Source organism: Salminus brasiliensis, chromosome 9 (genome assembly GCF_030463535.1).
Source record: "Salminus brasiliensis chromosome 9, fSalBra1.hap2, whole genome shotgun sequence".
Lineage (NCBI taxonomy): Eukaryota > Metazoa > Chordata > Actinopteri > Characiformes > Bryconidae > Salminus > Salminus brasiliensis.
The window spans coordinates 18,609,342-18,627,168 of NC_132886.1; the positions used below are offsets into that span (position 1 = coordinate 18,609,342).

General features: G+C 40.0%; 1 protein-coding gene across 1 annotated transcript; it reads right to left on the reverse strand.

The window, feature by feature from the left end:
- Positions 1-1,570: 1,570 nt before the first annotated feature.
- LOC140561589 (calpain-5) lies at positions 1,571-16,070 on the reverse strand. Its single transcript, XM_072686813.1, has 12 exons — positions 15,906-16,070; positions 10,358-10,489; positions 8,839-9,050; positions 8,244-8,436; positions 6,791-6,984; positions 6,599-6,676; positions 5,319-5,802; positions 3,592-3,714; positions 2,927-3,123; positions 2,519-2,637; positions 1,871-2,007; positions 1,571-1,735 (listed from the first exon to the last, which is right to left on the reverse strand). The coding sequence occupies exons 1-12, from the start codon at positions 16,068-16,070 to the stop codon at positions 1,571-1,573; spliced, it is 2,199 nt and encodes a 732-aa protein (XP_072542914.1).
- Between the last annotated feature and the right edge of the window lie 1,757 nt (positions 16,071-17,827).

Below are 17,827 nucleotides of genomic sequence, written 5' to 3' on the forward strand. Positions count from 1 at the left end.
ACGATCGGGAATGATCATTCCACCACTTTGGTTCCGGGACAGAAAAAAAGCCTGGATGCTTGTCTTCCATGGATTTTGCAGGATAGTGGAGTCAAGCCAAGCCATACTTGAAACTCGGAGGGCTTTTGGCACAGATCAGCTTTTGACCAAACCATAATTCACTTATTAATCTTCTGCAAAGTCTTTTTGCGCAAGCAACGCTGTACAGTAGAATGGTGGACTACCATTCTTGACTCAGCTAAACTTTCATGCATATTCTTGGTAAGCTTATGGGGGGTTCTGATTTGCCTGTAGCACCAGCATATGAGCAAACACAAGTTTTTTTTTTTTTGGACTTCATATGGACGTCATGTGAATAGAAGTTGTTCAAAGAATAGATCACAAACATTCCAAGAGTTGTTGCTGTGCATGAATGTATGCCCTAGATGACAGGTCATGTGTTACACTGACATTGCTCAATCTGTGTCTCAAGTCTAGGTTTCAAATTGAAATATAAGCAGTATACACACAAAGAGATTCACTGAACCAAGGCAAAGATTAGTAAAGCATATGTAATAATGCACGTACCTGTGGTATGCACTGTACATCAGATTGCTCCAGAACAGCACAGTGCTCTTTGTGTGTGTGTGTGTGTGTGTGTGTGTGTGTGTCTCTGCATATGCAGACTAAGCGTGTTGTCAGTATGTATGTGATTAAACAAACACATAGAATAAAACATGACATTAAATCCACAGAAAGCAGAAAATGTAGCCATCTTTATTACAAAACATGTTCTTTAAAAATTGGAGCTTTTTGAAGTCTGTCTCTCATGGCCATCGGCATCATCAATGTCTTTTAACGCAATTTTCTTTTGTCAACATCTGACCAGCAGATGACTACAGAATTTTAATTAACATAACATAACTAGTAGCTCAACACAACTATTGCTTTGTACTCAACAAATGTCAAGAGCATCATAATACCAGTCACTTTACCTGAAGCCTTAAGCCCTGGCGTCGCCTAAATTGTAGGTATTAACTAGGTAAATGAATCATACAAACTCTACAATACTTAGTAAATATTATGATTCATATGAAGGTGAGTTCCTAGGCAGTTCTTTATGTTGTAAAGGCATTTCATCTGAGTGGGTTTGTGATTGCCACCTCGTTCCTCCAAATATGAATTATAATGAATTATGATTCATTATGGCTTAACTAGAGGCCTAAAAAAAGGAGGGGGGCATGCTAACTGGGTCCCTTAACATCTTTATTGGACCCCTTTGATCACCCCATAAACATATACTTACATAATTTGACACCCATCTCTCAGGGACAGCTAAAATAACATAATATTCTCCAACCATAATCTTACACCAACCTGGTCGAGATACAGCGATAGTGATAAACAACCAAATTACACTTTCTGCTTTATTAATTTGAACATCCCCTATAGATTACTTAAAATCCTAATTACATCACTGCACTGCTGTTGACAAATGAGAAAGCTGGCCAAAACAGAACACCACCCCTCTGTATTGGTGACACCAGTCTGGTCCCACACAGGCTTTCAGTCTTCAGCAGTGCAGCTGTGATCATAAGTCAGTCAGACATTGACTGGTAGACGTCTCTACATGGATGCACCCACGAGTTTTTCCACCTTGTAGATCAATCACTCTGCTTCGCCCTCTTTCACTGTTTCCTGTTTGAAGATGAGCTCCACCCAGGAAGGAGTCGAACAGCAACCCTCTTTTCCACAACTAGATGCGCAAACACACACACACACACACACACACACACACACACACACACACACACACACACATTCACATTGCTGACATTCTTTCCATACTGTTGTCATTTTAACTTACAAACTGGTAAATAACACACCTCACCTCTATGTGAATCTTTGTCCATGGCCGTCTTCTGTAGAAAATGGCTTTAGTGTTAAATTCAGGACTAGTGTCTTTTTGAAAGACATGTGTCCTTATAGTGTCCTCCTCGCATCTAATGACAGCGTACATATTTGGAGCTGTAAGGATGGGAGAGAGAAGAATATGAGGATTTTCTGGGTTTTAAAGGACCCATAGCATACATTTTCTTGCATAAATTTTTTTTAACAGGCGTTGATAACGTGTGATATGTGGGTTTGTAAACCATAAAACACTATAATTAGTATTTACCACGAACATACACCGACCTTTATTCACCCCTTACAAATAAACACATTGTTTAGCCCTGTAATGTGCCTTATTTAAAAGCAGACAAAGAAATGGAAATGTGTGACCTCACAAGAACAATGAATTCACAATGGTCCGTTATTTTCTATGCATTTATAAAATAAATATTTTGAAGCGCAACAGACTGTTTTAACCCTTTACGCTCCATGACTTATATACACTAAGCATTACTAATTGCTAACTACATGCAAAGCAATGCAGACTGGCTGACCTATTGCTTAGGTATACAGAAAGAAAGGGAGGAAGGTTCCTTTTTCTTTGATATGGATCCTTAAATATAACAGGATGGCGGTGATTAGTGACCTAGCTGTTTGGGCTGGTTGAGTGTGGAAGCTCTGCGGAGATGGACTGTAGTTACAGCACACGGCTGACGTACACAACACTGCCACAGAGAGGGAGCAGGCAAGTCTTCCTTCAGCTCCCTAAACATAGAGCAAGAGAGTTCAGCGGTGTAGCAGACACTCACCTAGCTTTCCCTTTTAAAGCCCCAGTCAACATTGTTCAAAATGTTTAAAAATTTGAGAGCTGTTTGAGCCATCTGACCCTGATACTGAAGAAAAGGAGACAGGAGCTTTAATGTTTTTGGAAGCAAATGAATGAAGGAATCCTGCATCTACATTAAGTTGCCTGAGCTACCATTTGTTGACATATACCTACACACTAGCCTTACCACTCACACACCAAGCAGCATAAGCACCACTGGCATTTCACCTGAGCTTGATGTGTGTGTGGGAGAAGAGACGGACGAGGAATCGTCCAGTAGACCCGGGATGGAAGGTGGTGGGCAGGAGGGCGTAGCGGCCGGGGCTCAAAGTTGCACGCAGGGTCACGCTGCGGGAGTCCATGTAGATCGAGCTGGCTGCCTGCTCACTGAAACACTGCACTCTACACATACGATTCACCTCCACCTGTAAAAGCAACAGCTCATAAGCATGGCAAAGAGTTACAGTGCTCTCCATAATGTCTATCTCTGTATTTAACAGTCTTAGAGATGTACTTCACATGTGGTCAAAGTACACGCTCTCTATTTTAATAGTGACAGGTTTTTATACCTACATTTTAGTTGTACCATTTATTTGACCTAGCCCCCATTTCAAAGCATCATAATGTTTTGAACATCAGGTGTTTGCCATGTGCACCAGAGTTGTGCCACTAAAAGTCAAGGAAACCATTGCAAGGCTCAGAAACAAGAAAAACACAGTAAGAGGCTAAAGCTTAGTATTACCACAATCAGCTCGGTTCATTATTAAGAAGATGGAGGGAACTGGGGAATGGTGAATATATAAATGGTAAATCATTTGAGCTGACTTTAGAAAGATTAGAACGTGATTAAATAGAGTATTAATGAGCTTTACTGAGGACACATGCAAACTCACCCTCAGCACCTCAAAGCCGATTGGAAGATTGTCTCCTCCACCTTCCCTCCTTTTCATTCGCCTGTCCTCTTGCTGCAGGCATATAAGGACCTCATCCCCATCTCCTCCCACCTCAAACATGAACTAATACACAGAGAGATGGATATGGGTCAGAAATAAAGTGTGGTAGAATTGTGGCAAATGATGCATTGACAAGCATCAAACATAAATAGCAAAAAATAGCCATGATATTTTATATGCCATAAAAGCTCCACCCTAGAGACTGAAGGGGCTATTAGCAAGTCTATTTAAGCTGTGTAAACTTTTAGGCATGCTTGATCTGGGAGTGTCCATAAACAAATGATAAAATCAGCCCCGTGCTCAATAGTATGCAGTGTATTTTTTCTGGAGGCATTCTAACAGTTGTCAGCAGAAATTATCTTCCTTATGAATTTTCTAATCTGGAGATTAGGATCTAATCTAAGATTTACTTAAGAGATTTGTGATTTCTGATATAGGTGGTTTATATTGCAGCCTTTTATGCTACATTTTATAGCTCAAGCTATTGCATTAAGTGTCTAAACCACTTTTGAGTAGTGTTTGCGATATGCTTCAGGTTATTGTCTTGCTAGAAAATCAATTTAGCATAATTCTCTTGCAGGCTGATTCTGGACTTTCCTATGTTTTTCTGGTGTGCTTTTTTATTTGTTTTGCACCCCTTTTGGACCCGTATTAAGAGCGTCCAGCAAATTCAGCACTTGAAACCATCTCTTAACCAACCAACCTTAATTTTTCTTAATTTGTCATGAAATCAGGCCACACCTGACCATGAAACTGCTCATCAGTCAATAGTCCAATAGCCTTTCTGAGCCTGTGATAATGGAGGGACTTAGTGAAAATGTCTGTACTTCCTAAATAGTTAATGCAATACTTTAATAATAGCTCTTAAAAATAAAGCTAAAAGTCTATAATTCAGTTACATATTGATTGCTCCATTTTAAATACACCATGGTGGTGTGCAAACTTTAGATATTGTAATGTCACAGTCCAAATACTTATGGACCACACTGTATATAGGGCACATTGAATCTAATTTGTGCACTGAGGAGGGCTGCAGTCTAAAACAGTCATAGACAAACTATGAGTAGGTTAAAAAGAAATGTTGTCTAGTATTTAGGATGTCTCAGATTCTCTGTCTACTGCCTGACATTTATTGTTGGCAAAGATATTTTATGAGTTGTGACTTACTGGCTATCCACACATCCATTGCTAGTATCTATTGCACATCCACACATCTGTATGCATGTCTGTGCAATGACTTTTAATAGTTCTCAGAAAGGAAGCAAAATTATAGCAGCAGTTGCCTCATTATGATAACAACAATTATTTTTATAACAACATTATGATTGACAACAATCAGCCTTTTGCTGCAAGATATAGGCCCAGTTGCTAGACTGGAAAATGTTTTGGAATTTCCTGAAGTAACATCTTTAGTTACTATTCAGTATTTTTTGGTAAGCATTTAGAAACTGGTTAATAAGATCTTTGAGATCCTTGTGTGTTTGTTGAGCATTTGTTTCACACAGGTCTGTCTGTTTTCACATCATGCATGCAGTCTGTGGTTAGTCATTTTCCATGTCTGACAAAAGGCCCTCTCAGGCAGTTTGGCCATCCTGAGCAACAGAATCTACTAAACTCAATCTTGAGAAACTAGTGTTAAAGTAACACCAGTAAGCCCTTTGTCATACCTGAGGGTTATGAAGAAACGTCTCTCTGTGATTAATGCATCCTCCACACCTACTCCTCTTGTCCATCTCTCTCTCCCATTCCCTCTCCACCATTTCTCTCTCCTTCACCCTACACCCGTCCCCCTTCTTCTTCTGCATCCTTTCTCCTCCTTTGTTGGGTCGAACTTTCTCTTCAGCCCTCTCCTTCTTCTCCTTCGCTCCATGGACTCTCCTCTTGTCCAGCTGTGTTTCACCCAACCTCTCCTCTTTCCTGTCTCCTCTTGGAGCAGGGCCTGGATGGGACCATTGGGAACCTGAGAAAGTCCTCTGGCTGTTTGAGGCTCGAGAAGTTGTAGAGGTTGTTGGCAAGTCTACAGGGGCATGTGTCCACTCCCCTGGGCAGCGCACCTCCTTCCAGTGGCTCCATGGCCACAGCAGAGAGCGTTCCACCAGTCTACACACCACCAAGTCTGTGAAGTAGCGGCAGAAGTCTTCAAACTCCATCCTGTGGAAAAATACACAACTAACAAGAAATGCAAGACACATCATGCAGGCTTACTTAATGTTTCCATGACATATTATAGAAAACAGAGAACTGCCAGTGTTTTTTAGATATACTGACCTGGGAGTATGTTGCACCTCTTTTGACCTTCAGAAATGCATGAATTTGCCTGGGCAAGGATTTTACAACTTACTTGAAGCAGTGTGCAGAAATGTTGTACCATGCAGAATTGCCATAGTTTGGATAGTTTGTGTACCATCTGTATTGTACTGCTGATAGCAAACGAAATGGCTCCATAAACTTGTGTTATTTGTAGTGGTGTCAATCGATTAAAATATTTAATCGCATTAATCACAATATTCTGTGACTCCTTCTTGTTCTTTACTGATGGTATGAATACCAAACATGACTGCTTTGAATGCTGAATCCATTCAAGATAAAGACACCTCTGATCCACTGGTTTTGACCGTAGGATCAGTTTTCACTGGTACTTTTTTCTGCACTTATCACACCATTTTCAGTAAACTATTGAATGGTTTTGTGTGAAAAACCAAGCTAAAGCTTTTAGAAGATAGAACCATCATATTACAAAGCCAGTAAGGTCATCAGTTTGCCCATTTGAATGCCAAACTAAATACTGAGTGATGCTATAAACACATGTCTGATTTATACCAAACTTCATAGTTACTTAACATTCACTATATATCTCAAGGTGTTTCCCATATGTTCAAATATGGGAAACAAAACAATGGACCTATTAAAATAAATGTTAACATTGATATAACCGTGTGTTCATTACCAAAACTCTCCCACATCTCTGACAATGAGCCCCATCTTCTCTCGCTCGCTGCGGCCCACCTGATGCCACTGCTGTGACCTGTGGGCATTACCAAAAAAAAACATAGGGTTTACTTCAATGTACAGACATAATCGATTCAAAACTATGTTCCACTTCAGTGTTTACCCCTACACCCAGATTATGATTCTTTACCCCTGGCTCCAGGCCCCTGTCCAGTCTGTTGTTCCCCAGGGGTTCCTCATACGCACCATGTAGATCCGAGGCGTTCCGCAAATTCCCAGTAGAGTATCTCCTAGACGGATCTTCCTGATTGCAGTAATACCGTAAGCGTGGCCTTTTACCAAGCCACAGTCCAACACGGACTCCACATGCTCACCTTCTGCTGGCTGGATATGCAGGATAAATAGAAGGAACAGACACAACAAACTAAAGCACTGTCTTTGACAATGGGTATGGAATGAACAAGATGAGGTCAGAGACAGAACTAAAGACAGAAACTTCAGAGTAAACAAGGCAGAGTAGAAGGCAGAGGGCAATGAGGTAAAAGAAAAAAAAAGGTAGAACATCAGCAATGTAGAAAGTAGGCTGGTGCGAGTTAATGTGTTGTGACAGGTGAGGGGGTCGGGGAAAGTATCATTCCTGCCATAGAGCTACAGAACATATGAGGCCACCAGCTGACTGGGAGGCCACACATAAAAAGCTTAGACGAGGACTGCCAGATTACAATCATAAAACACTAGGGGTGTAAGGGTACACAAAAGTTACAGTCAGTTCACACTACAGTGTGGACCACACAGTATGGGTTAGGTGCAGTGGGGAAAAACAACAAAACCTCACAAAAACACAAGACTAGGAGAAAAAACTAACTGTTTAACATCTATAAAAATAATTGTGTTGTACAGTGACTCCTGAGGTAGTCGGTACAGCCTGTAGTTTATTGATTAAGCAGTAAAATGTAAGTGCTAGCATGTTTGATGTGTTTCTGCACACATATCCCACAACTGTATTCTCTCTATACATGGCAGTAAGAGGCACAAAGTGTGAGAGAAGGGGTTGGGGACATCCAACAAAACTTCTGTCATAATAGCAATACTTGTGAATCCACTACAGTTCCCACAAAATCATGCAAATCCAAACTTTACCTGCTAGCAGTTTACAGATTAAAGTTATTGGGTGAAACTAGTGCTTGCAATTTGGCACCAAAATGTGTCATAACAAACCATGTGAGAACGTTCTTTCCACTTCTTGGTCAGATCTGTCTGGGCGGGAGCAAGAAAGTATATAGGTTGTATTGGTCTAAATGTAGCCCAATGCAACCGCTCTTTCCACTTCTTGGTCAGATCTGTCTGGGCGGGAGCAAGAAAGTATATAGGTTGTATTGGTCTAAATGTAGCCCAATGCAACCGCCTCCATCACTGCAGTTGTATCATCAGAGTGCAATAACCGTATTTGTACCTGCCCAAACAATTTGCACCAAGGGTGAAAATGAACCAGAGTCTGATTTAACTGTATTAAAAATTGTAGGTGTGAAAAGCAGAGCCCAGATCAGAGGAGATGCAATAATTTTGCTTTTATAGTTCTTAAGCATTTTTTCACGTGTGGGTGTTGTGAATGCCTAAACATAGAGTTTAACAGAGTTTTCTACCCGTATAGAGCAGGTGATGAGAGCTTTGCGGCTGTGTGCTCTGGCTAACGTCTGGAACAGTGCTCTCCGCTGGTCAGCATGCTGAGTCAATGCTTCTCGATCCAGGCTCAGTGGTTCAGACACTCCCCCAGTGAAATCTATCAAAGCTTCTGCAGTGTTACCTCCTTCCAAAGCCTCGTAACAGCCGTTCAGCCTGAGAAGAGAGAAGTGGAGGAGAAGAGAGTTCATATATTAACATGAAAGTTTAATCATTTAAAAGTTAAAATGGCAAATATATTTTCTTTTTGGATTTCAGCCTATAAAAGATATGTAAAAATGCATGTTTAGCTCACGTTTCTGTCTCAGACCACCAGCATTCATGTTTCAGAACTGAATGAGGCAAGTTATCTCTTGTAATTCTGCCTGGCCTAGAGTGCACAGGAGAAAGCCTTGCGATGACAACCTGATCTAGCCCCTGTTGCACGATATCACCTGCCAACACCTGCCCTGTCGGTTCAGTTTAGTCCCAGAAGAGAAAAGGGAGTTGCACCGTGTGTGTGTGTGTATGTGTGCATATGCATGTTTGGATGGGTTCCTGCTGTAACAGGTGTCATACTTGGCATATGCCTTCTCCAGCAGGGCACTCCAGAACTCGCGTGGAGTTGCTGAACGGCAGAAGAGCAGAGTTCCGTCCTCGCTGACGGGTAAACGGTCATCCACCACCACATCCGTCCACTGACCCATCCGCCAGAAGCGGAAATGAAAAATTCCAGCATACAGGTCAGGATGTTTTGGGTTCCACTCCTGCTCCATGTGATCTGGGATGACCTGGATATGAGGGCAGAGGTGAGAGAGTGAAAAAAGACACAGTCGTTACCAATACAATAAAGGAACAGTTTGTCATGCTCTGCTCCACAAAGAGCAGTTTAATAGTTCTTAAAACAGCTTCTAAAACCTTTTACTGCACTTTTCACACCTCACACTTTGGGTAAAATGGGGTACAGGGATTCATCATGGTTGTATGACCTTTTGTGTAATGCATGCTGGGTGTAGCAGTGTGTCAAGTCTGATGAAAAATGCACATAATTGATATAAAATAAAGCATTCTGATCCATGCTGTGTTATAGAATATTACACAAATGGCAAAGGACATATTAAATGCTAGTTTCCGCTCTTTTAACTTCTGTTAACCAGTCCTGTGCAGTTAAATCTGTTGTTTGCCTTAGTGCTGCATGCGATGTGAGATGTGCTGTCCTAGTCTTTTTTCAATATCTCTTTTTCCATCTGACACACTAGGGCCTGGACAGACTAGTCAATTTCACTGCTCGGCGATGATGCATTAAAGCAGCTGTATGCAAGAACTGGTGTTTCTTGCTCCTGAGTTCCCCCTACAGTCAGCAACTGTAGGTTGTTACTAAAATGCTTTACACATGCATTTCTGAATGAGCTGAGTGATACAGAACCGTCAATGAAAGCGATAGAAGCATGTGCACTTTTAGACTATTTAGACTATTTAGAATATTACAGGATTTTACACAAATATGAGTCAGCATTACACAGTTCGCATGCATGCCCTGCCCTCTTCTACAGAGTTACATAGTGCAGTCAGCAGAGTGCTGAGTAGCAATAACAGAGATGCTGTTCTCTATATGACAGGTCAGTGAAGCATTATTTTAGGGTAAAAATGCTACATAGTGTTGCTTTAAGCTTTACATTTTATGAGACTAACAACATAGACGCCCCAGAGAAGACAATGGGCGGATCTGGTGGGTCACTCCTATTAAAACAGCAGAGGTGCATCAAGTGTGTGGATATACTTCACTGAAGGTGAAGGCTATGGTTAGGGTGAAGGTCTGTACTACTGTCACTTAAAATATGCAAATTTGCAACCTGTTGGTGTAAGCACAACATAGAGTTTAGTTTAGTTAAAAAGAAAATGTTTGCATGTTTAGAAAATGCAGGCACTGGATATGCTGTGTTTCAGATACTCTTATTCTTAAGAGATGTGTTGTTGTGCTGTGTTAGCTAGCTTCAGCAGTAAGTCTGAGCTAGCTGAACAGCTAGAAGGAGTTATACTCAATATTGTAAATATTGACTTGACTTTCTCACATACTGTTGACCTCACATACACAGACCTTTTTCCAAAGTGAGGGCTCTGTGGCCAAACAAGAAGTGGCTGCCACCATCCAGCAGTTACCCAAACTGCCCTGATGAAGATCTCTGGTGCTGATTCCATCCACAAAGAGCCGAGGGTCCTTACACAGCTCCTGAAATACAAACAGAGAGAGTGTCCAAGTGTCTAAATTTGAGTACTATGCTATGTCCTTGTACTATGTGCTAATTACACTTCAATGTATATAATCCACTCTCTGATTTTTAGATGTGAAGAACCTCATGGATCCGACTTGCAACTCACTAGTTCTCAAATATCCAGCCTTGCTCACATCTAGTTGTTGGAGATTTCTCTACTATTAGTATTAGTGCTCAAACAGTTTTTGGTGCCTTGCATCAATGATGCATCAGTAATGTGTCCTTGGTATAAAGTAGTATTAATTGGTAGTAGTGTTCAAGGTAGTGTTCAATTGAGCACTAACATTTTGAAAGGATTGCCAAATTCTCAGTGCCTAAAAATGTTGAAGTCTGGTTAGCAGTTTGCATTAGCAAGGTAAAGTTTGCTGTAATGTGCAATGTTACCATTACGTACAATCCTTAGCAACACGCTGCAAATAGCCCAACGTAAATAACGTCACACAGAAATAGTTATTAAAGGACCTAGACATCCAAGTTTAAACCGAAGCAGTGACCTGTTGCCCTGTGTTCAGTGTGTGTGTGGTCTAAAAGAGCCACAGCTCTGCTGGGAAGAGACGCGGGGACACTAAATAGGAAATGGTTAACCAAAACCATATTGTAGTCTGTAAATATGTAATAAATACAACATAATTTTGTTAATTATTTAGTGTATACAGGACAGTTTGTAAAGACAGAAATATGTATTTACAAAAAAAAAAACATTTTTACCTCGAACGACTTATTAATGCAAAGTAAGAATTTGTTGGTGTATTTTAGAATTGGGGATTTTAAGGCTCCCAGATAAACAATCTTTATTGAATTTAGAATATTGGCTTTGAAAAATAACACTAATTACTTTCATTATTAATAAATTGGTTTTCATTTGCATGTATAGATAGATTCATCATGGATACATCTTTCTGTACTTAAAATGTACCTGCTATTCTAAAGTGGTCCATTTACTTTTAGCTAATTTAAATGAAACTGCATAAAATTCAACATTCATAGTTCACATGCTTTTGACTTAATTTTTTATTTTAGTTTATTTTACTTTCTATATTGTAAAGTATGCTCATTTACAAAGTCTCCAGTCTCCATTTTCCTATCATTTTAGAAAAGAGTGAACGTTTGGACATCTGTGTGTGTGTGTGTGTGTGTGTGTATGTGTGTGAACAGCGCAGTCCTGTCTGCTTGGACTTGTTGATCTACGTTTTGACATTGTATCTTCTCTCCTAGGATCGCTTAGTGTCAGTTTACAGAGGTCATGCACACACAGACAGATACAGTCACAGAAACACCAAGTTAATGTCAAACCACATAATTAACTCGCATAAGTATTTGTTATCAGGTTGTGCAATACGCTATCAGGGATTCTGAGAAAGGCAACTTAGAACTGAGCATTGATACTACAGTTTGTGTGTGTGTGTGTGTGTGTGTGTGTGTGTGTGTGTGATGTCTACTCAAAGGAGGTGATATACAATCCTATCACTTGGCCATGTTGGACACATGCTGAAAATATTTGTGCTATATAGGCCGACCCTGCTTTTAACCTCACACCACCCCATAAACTGGTACATTTATTGTTAGGTACACACTTCTCCCTGTAACATGGACAGCTGTGTCCCAAATCACACACTATTCTTTATCAACTATATTCATATATATGTGTGTGTGTGTGTGGTAAGATGACGTTTGAGATACAGCAACAGACACCTTTTGACCTCTTAATGGCAAAAAAGATGGCCTGTTCTCTTACATGTATCCAGGGGTGGAAAACACTTGAGTGATTGTACTGCATTACTGTACTTGGAATTTACTCAAAACACTCTGTGCGTGGAGTTTAGCCATTTGTTTATCCATTGTGTTAATGTAATTACTGCCTCAACCCCTCTTCTTGTCTGTGTCCTACCTCCTCTGTTGCCCCCTTACACGGTCTCCTCACATCTTTCAGGGTATTGAAATGCCCCTCTAACTTTTGTAATCTTTTGTTATGCCCCTCTAACTTTTGTTAGTAAGTGAACCCTGAAATTATTGAATTATTGACTTCTAGATCCCCCTCTAGTAGCAATTGCTACACACCTGGACCAACTGCACCTTTTGGTATGGTATTTTGACTCAAAACATACTTATACTTGCAATGTCACCATTCTATTAATCAAAGTGTGTTTTTAAAGCTCCTCTACGATGTACAAAGAAACCCTTTGAGCCCCTTAAGCAGAGCCCTGTTGCCTTCCAAACCTCTCCCTCATTATTCCAAACACCCTGCCTATTTTAGAGTGATAACCACTTGCTGAAATATTCACAGCTGCATGATCCGCTGCTATATTCAATTGGCCACACTTTAGCACATACTTACGCTATTTTAATCAACGTCAGTTATTTTTTACAGCATAAGCCGCACAAACGTTAGCAATACCCCTAAAGCCAAACACGCGACACACACACTCTCCAAGGAGTCAAATTGCGAAGGGCTGACGGCTTGCCGCCACCAGAAAGGCCTTTAATTAAACATATCTGTTATAGCAAAGCTGAGTGTGCAGCCACAATTAGACTAGCAGTTAGCTAGGACATCCTCATAAAAACAGGGGAACATCATGAACTTCTGAACTCTAAACGGAATGCCCAAGAAAGAGCAACAGCAACTGACTGTTGAAGCACTTTTACTTATAAAGTGCGTATTTTCATTCAGATGGCGACAGAAATTGCATCCTGAGGACTAATTTAATAAAAAATTTTCTCATTCTAATTTTCATTTTAAAGCTGTCACATAAAAACCTTTTATGTCCACTTCTTTCCCATTTGTTTACTTTTTTATTTTAATCTGGAAATTATTCTCTATTTTGAGTTACATTTTTGCACAATGAATGAACCAATAGAAATGCTCCAAAATGACCTGCAATAAAATATTTTATGTTGACTTGTATATATGTATGTATGTATGTATCCATAGCCAAAATACGATTAATCAGCCAAGATGTGTTTGGTATCTGAAGTTGGCTAATACAGTAAAAATAATCATTTAAAAAGAAGCTTTAATAGAATAAAAGTATTGGGATCATGTATTTAGAATAGAAAGCATCTGTATTTAGTCCACAGTTTAAAAAGGCATTATGTTTATATAGTAATATATTTGCTGTTTTAAATAACAAAAAAGTTTGGGCACCCTGCATGGACAGTACTTAGTAACACCTCTTTGGGCTTTGGCAGATTGTCTTGCAAAAAGCCCTTGGTTCTGTGAATTTTTTTGAGATCAATGATGTTTAGGTCAGGCGACTATGAGGACTATGGCAAAACAGCGTTAGCCCCTGACCTAAACATCACTGAAAAAAATTGTATTTATCTGTGTTATTAAACTCTTTTAACGGATAGTTAAACAAAAACATATTAAGATGTATTCTATACAGTTTCTGAATGTACCCTGAACATTTTTTTTAACTAAATATATTACAGAAAAAAATCAGGATCGTGTATTTGATATATTGTGTCTGACAATTTCAAAAGAATAGTTTTGTACAAAAAGGACAAAAGTACATTACATACTGTAGGTGATAACAGTATTGGCACCTATATTGAAACATGATTTCCTCAAACTTTCTACTGTTTTCAAAAATAAAAGTGTGTCATATTGTCAGGAACACCCATAGAAGGGGTAAAACTAGCCAGTTCTCCATAATCCATTGCTAAAAGTAGTGTGTATATATATATATATATATATATATATATATATATATATATACAGTGAGTCCAAGAAGTATTTGATCCCTTGCTGATTTTCTTCGTTGGCCCACTAATAAAGACATGATCATTCTATACTTTTAATGGTAGATGTATTCTTACATGGAGAGACAGAATATTAAAAAGAAAATCCAGAAAATAAATCTAAGGAATATATATTAATTGATTTGTATTTCATGGAGTGAAATAAGTATTTGATCCCTTAGTATTCATTAGCAGTTCTGGCTTTTACAGACCAGTTAGACACTCCCAATCAACTTGTTACCTGACCTGAAGCCACCTGTTCTCACTAATCACTTGTGTGAAAAACACCTGTCCACAGAATCAGACAGATCACACAGATTTCAAGTCTCCAACATGGGTAAAACCAAAGAACTGTCACAGGACCTCAGAGTCAGAATTGTTGACCTTCACAAAGCTGGAATGGGCTACAAAAAGATTAGTAAGGTGTTGGATGTGAAAGTAACAACTATTGGTGCAATTATCAGAAAGTTTAAAGAGTATAACATGACAATCAACAGACCTCGGCCCGGTGCTCCAAAGAAGATTTCGCCTCGTGGGGTGGCAATGATGCTGAGAACAGTCAGAAATCGTCCTGCAACCACTCGGCAGGAGTTAGCAAATGACCTGAAGGCAGCTGGGACCACAGTTTGCAAGGAAACAATTGGCAACACTTTGCGCAACAATGGATTCACATCCTGCAGTGCCCGAAAGGTACCCCTGCTGAAGAGAGCACATGTGGAGGCGCGCCTCAAGTATGCCAATGATCATTTGAAAGATGAACCAAGTTATTGGGAGAAGGTTTTGTGGTCAGACGAGACCAAAATTGAACTTTTTGGCCTCAACTCCACCCGCCATGTGTGGAGGAAGAAAAATGCTGCCTATGACCCCAAGAACACTGTGCCCACCGTCAAGCATGGAGGTGGAAGCATAATGTTTTGGGGGTGTTTCTCTGCCAAGGGTACAGGGCTACTTCACCGCATCACTGGGAAGATGGATGGAGCCATGTACCGCACAATCCTGAGGGACAACCTCCTCCCCTCTGCCAGGGATCTGAAAATGGGCCGTGGTTGGGTCTTCCAACATGATAACGACCCTAAACATACAGCAAAGGCAACAAAGGATTGGCTCAAGAAAAATCACATTAAGGTCATGGAGTGGCCCAGCCAGTCGCCAGACCTCAATCCGATCGAAAATCTATGGAGGGAGCTGAAGGTCAGAGTTGCCAAGCGACAGCCCACCAACCTTCATGATTTAGAGAGGATCTGCAAAGAAGAGTGGGCCAAAATTCCCCCTGGTGTGTGTGCTAAACTTGTGGTTAACTACAACAAACGTCTCACCGCTGTGCTTGCAAACAAAGGCTTTGCCACTAAGTATTGAGTGTGTTTGGCAAGAGGGATCAAATACTTATTTTCCTCATTGAAATACAAATTAATTAAAATATATTCTTTAAAATTATATTCTGGATTTTTGTCTTGATATTCTGTCTCTCCATGTTAGAATATATCTACCATTAAAAGTGCAGAAGGATAGTGTCTTTATTAGTGGGCAAACAAAGAAAATCAGCAAGGGATCAAATACTTCTTGGACTCACTGTATATATATATATATACACACTAAGTTGTCAGTATGTAATAGACCTAATAATGATTTCCTTACCCTTGGTCTCTTCCATGTGAGTCCAGGTGGTGGTGCTCTCTTGTAGAACAATGACTGAGCAGAGGCAGGAAAATAAGGGTCCTGGAACAGAGCCCCTCGCCTCAAGCATGCTCGCTTCAGCTGGTGGTAGTTCTGACCTTGAAACGGACACACTCTCTCTGGCATCCTGGAGAGAAAGTCAGAGGACTGTGTGAGATGATGTGCAATGATATTGTCAGTAACAGACAATACACAGCAACCCGGTACAGTGCTGACATGTTAACAATGACACCAAAACATTTAACACATTTCTAACCCAATCTCTGTCGATCACATATCACTCTGCCATATCACTGAGTTACATGTGTTCACTCAAAACACTTACACTATATGGACAAAAGTATTGGGACACTTGCATTCATTGTTTTCTTTCTAAGTCATGTGTATTTTTCCTGCTTTTATTGGACTACCTGTCTCTAATGTCCAGCGAAGGCTTTCTATTAGATTTTGGAGCAGTACTGTAAGGATTTGATTGCATGCAGCGACAAGAACAGTAGTAATGTTGGGTGATGACAACAACACTTTATCCCCAACTCAAAGTATTGGATTGAGCACAGTCATTCCAGAGGACACATTTTCACAGCTTATATGCTGGGGGGCTTTTTACCCCTCTTGCTCACACCTGGCATTAGGCATGGTGCCAAAAAGTGAAGTTTATCTGCTCCTATTTTATTGGCAATACTTCTTTCCAAAGACTAGACACTCTGTTTGTGTGCATCTGCACATCTGTGTCAGCAACAGGTACAACTTAATGTGGCTGAATGTATTTAAAAAGGTGTGTCCACAAACCTTTGGGATAAATCAGCTGCACCAAACATAGATAGGATACACCTATCCTGTCCCGTGGGATATGGCAGGCAACATTGTCTACAAGTCCTAGCATCATGACCATGTTAGTTGCAGATGTGTGACAGAAATCCTTAGTAAACCTTTACATACAATCTTGCCAGGTAAGTTCAAATCTAGCTTTAGTTCCAGAGATGATTAGGTAACAAGGTTTATTTGTGGACTAAGGTGTAATTTGCCCTGGAACTGAGAAGGGTCAGAAGAGAGGGAGGGTGAGATGATTGCTCCCCTTAAGAGCCCAGAAACAGCAAAGTATCCAACAAGTCAAGGCAAATTTGCTGCATGTCAAGAGAAGTTGTTGACGTTTGGTTAGGAGTTGTGGCTTGTGACAGGTTGCAAAGATATATTCGGTGATGAGGTTAATATGGAAAGGAGATGGGGGCTTGGGAAGGGGTATGGTTCAGGGGGGCCGTTTTAGCCTTTAGGGGTTGTTGGCATGGGTAGAGAGGTAGGCCTGAGGCCAGAAGAGAGGGTCAGTATTGGAGCCAGCACTGCTTCTGTGTCAGTGTGTGTGCCAGCATAATTTGTGTGTGTGTGTGTGTGTGTGTCTGTGTGCGTTTATGTGTACACAAATACCACATAGGCCATTACTAGGATTCTGCATTCTCGACTTCCATCTCAGAAAGGAAATGCAGACCAAAGGATCTCTTACAGATAAACAACACAAAATGTACAACTTCCACATCTACACATCACTTACCCAAGCTTAACTTGTATGCTGTTATTCATCACCCTAACACACATCGGTTTGGCAATTTTGTAGTCACTAAAATGCACAGAATCTTAATAATACATTAGTTTAAATTTTGTTAAACATACACATATACACACACACACACACACACCAATACATCACTGACACATAGAATCTGATGCTGTTTGTTTCCAAATCTTATTTGTAATAAAATATATTTAGAAGTATCTTCTAACACAATATAATAATTAATAATAAATATAATAATAAAATATTAAGGATATTAAACTAGTATAACAGTATTTTTCCATATTTATTTTTAAATATTTTATATATATATATA

Coding starts and splice junctions, on each gene's coding strand:
- LOC140561589 (XM_072686813.1), bottom strand. CDS start 16,070: ATGCCAGAGAGAGTGTGTCCGTTTCAAGGTCAGAACTACCACCAGCTG. Junction 10,490..15,905: donor TCACATGGAAGAGACCAAGG/GTAAGGAAATCA, acceptor TTTGTATTTCAG/GAGCTGTGTAAGGACCCTCG. Junction 3,124..3,591: donor TCGGCTTTGAGGTGCTGAGG/GTGAGTTTGCAT, acceptor TTGCTTTTACAG/GTGGAGGTGAATCGTATGTG.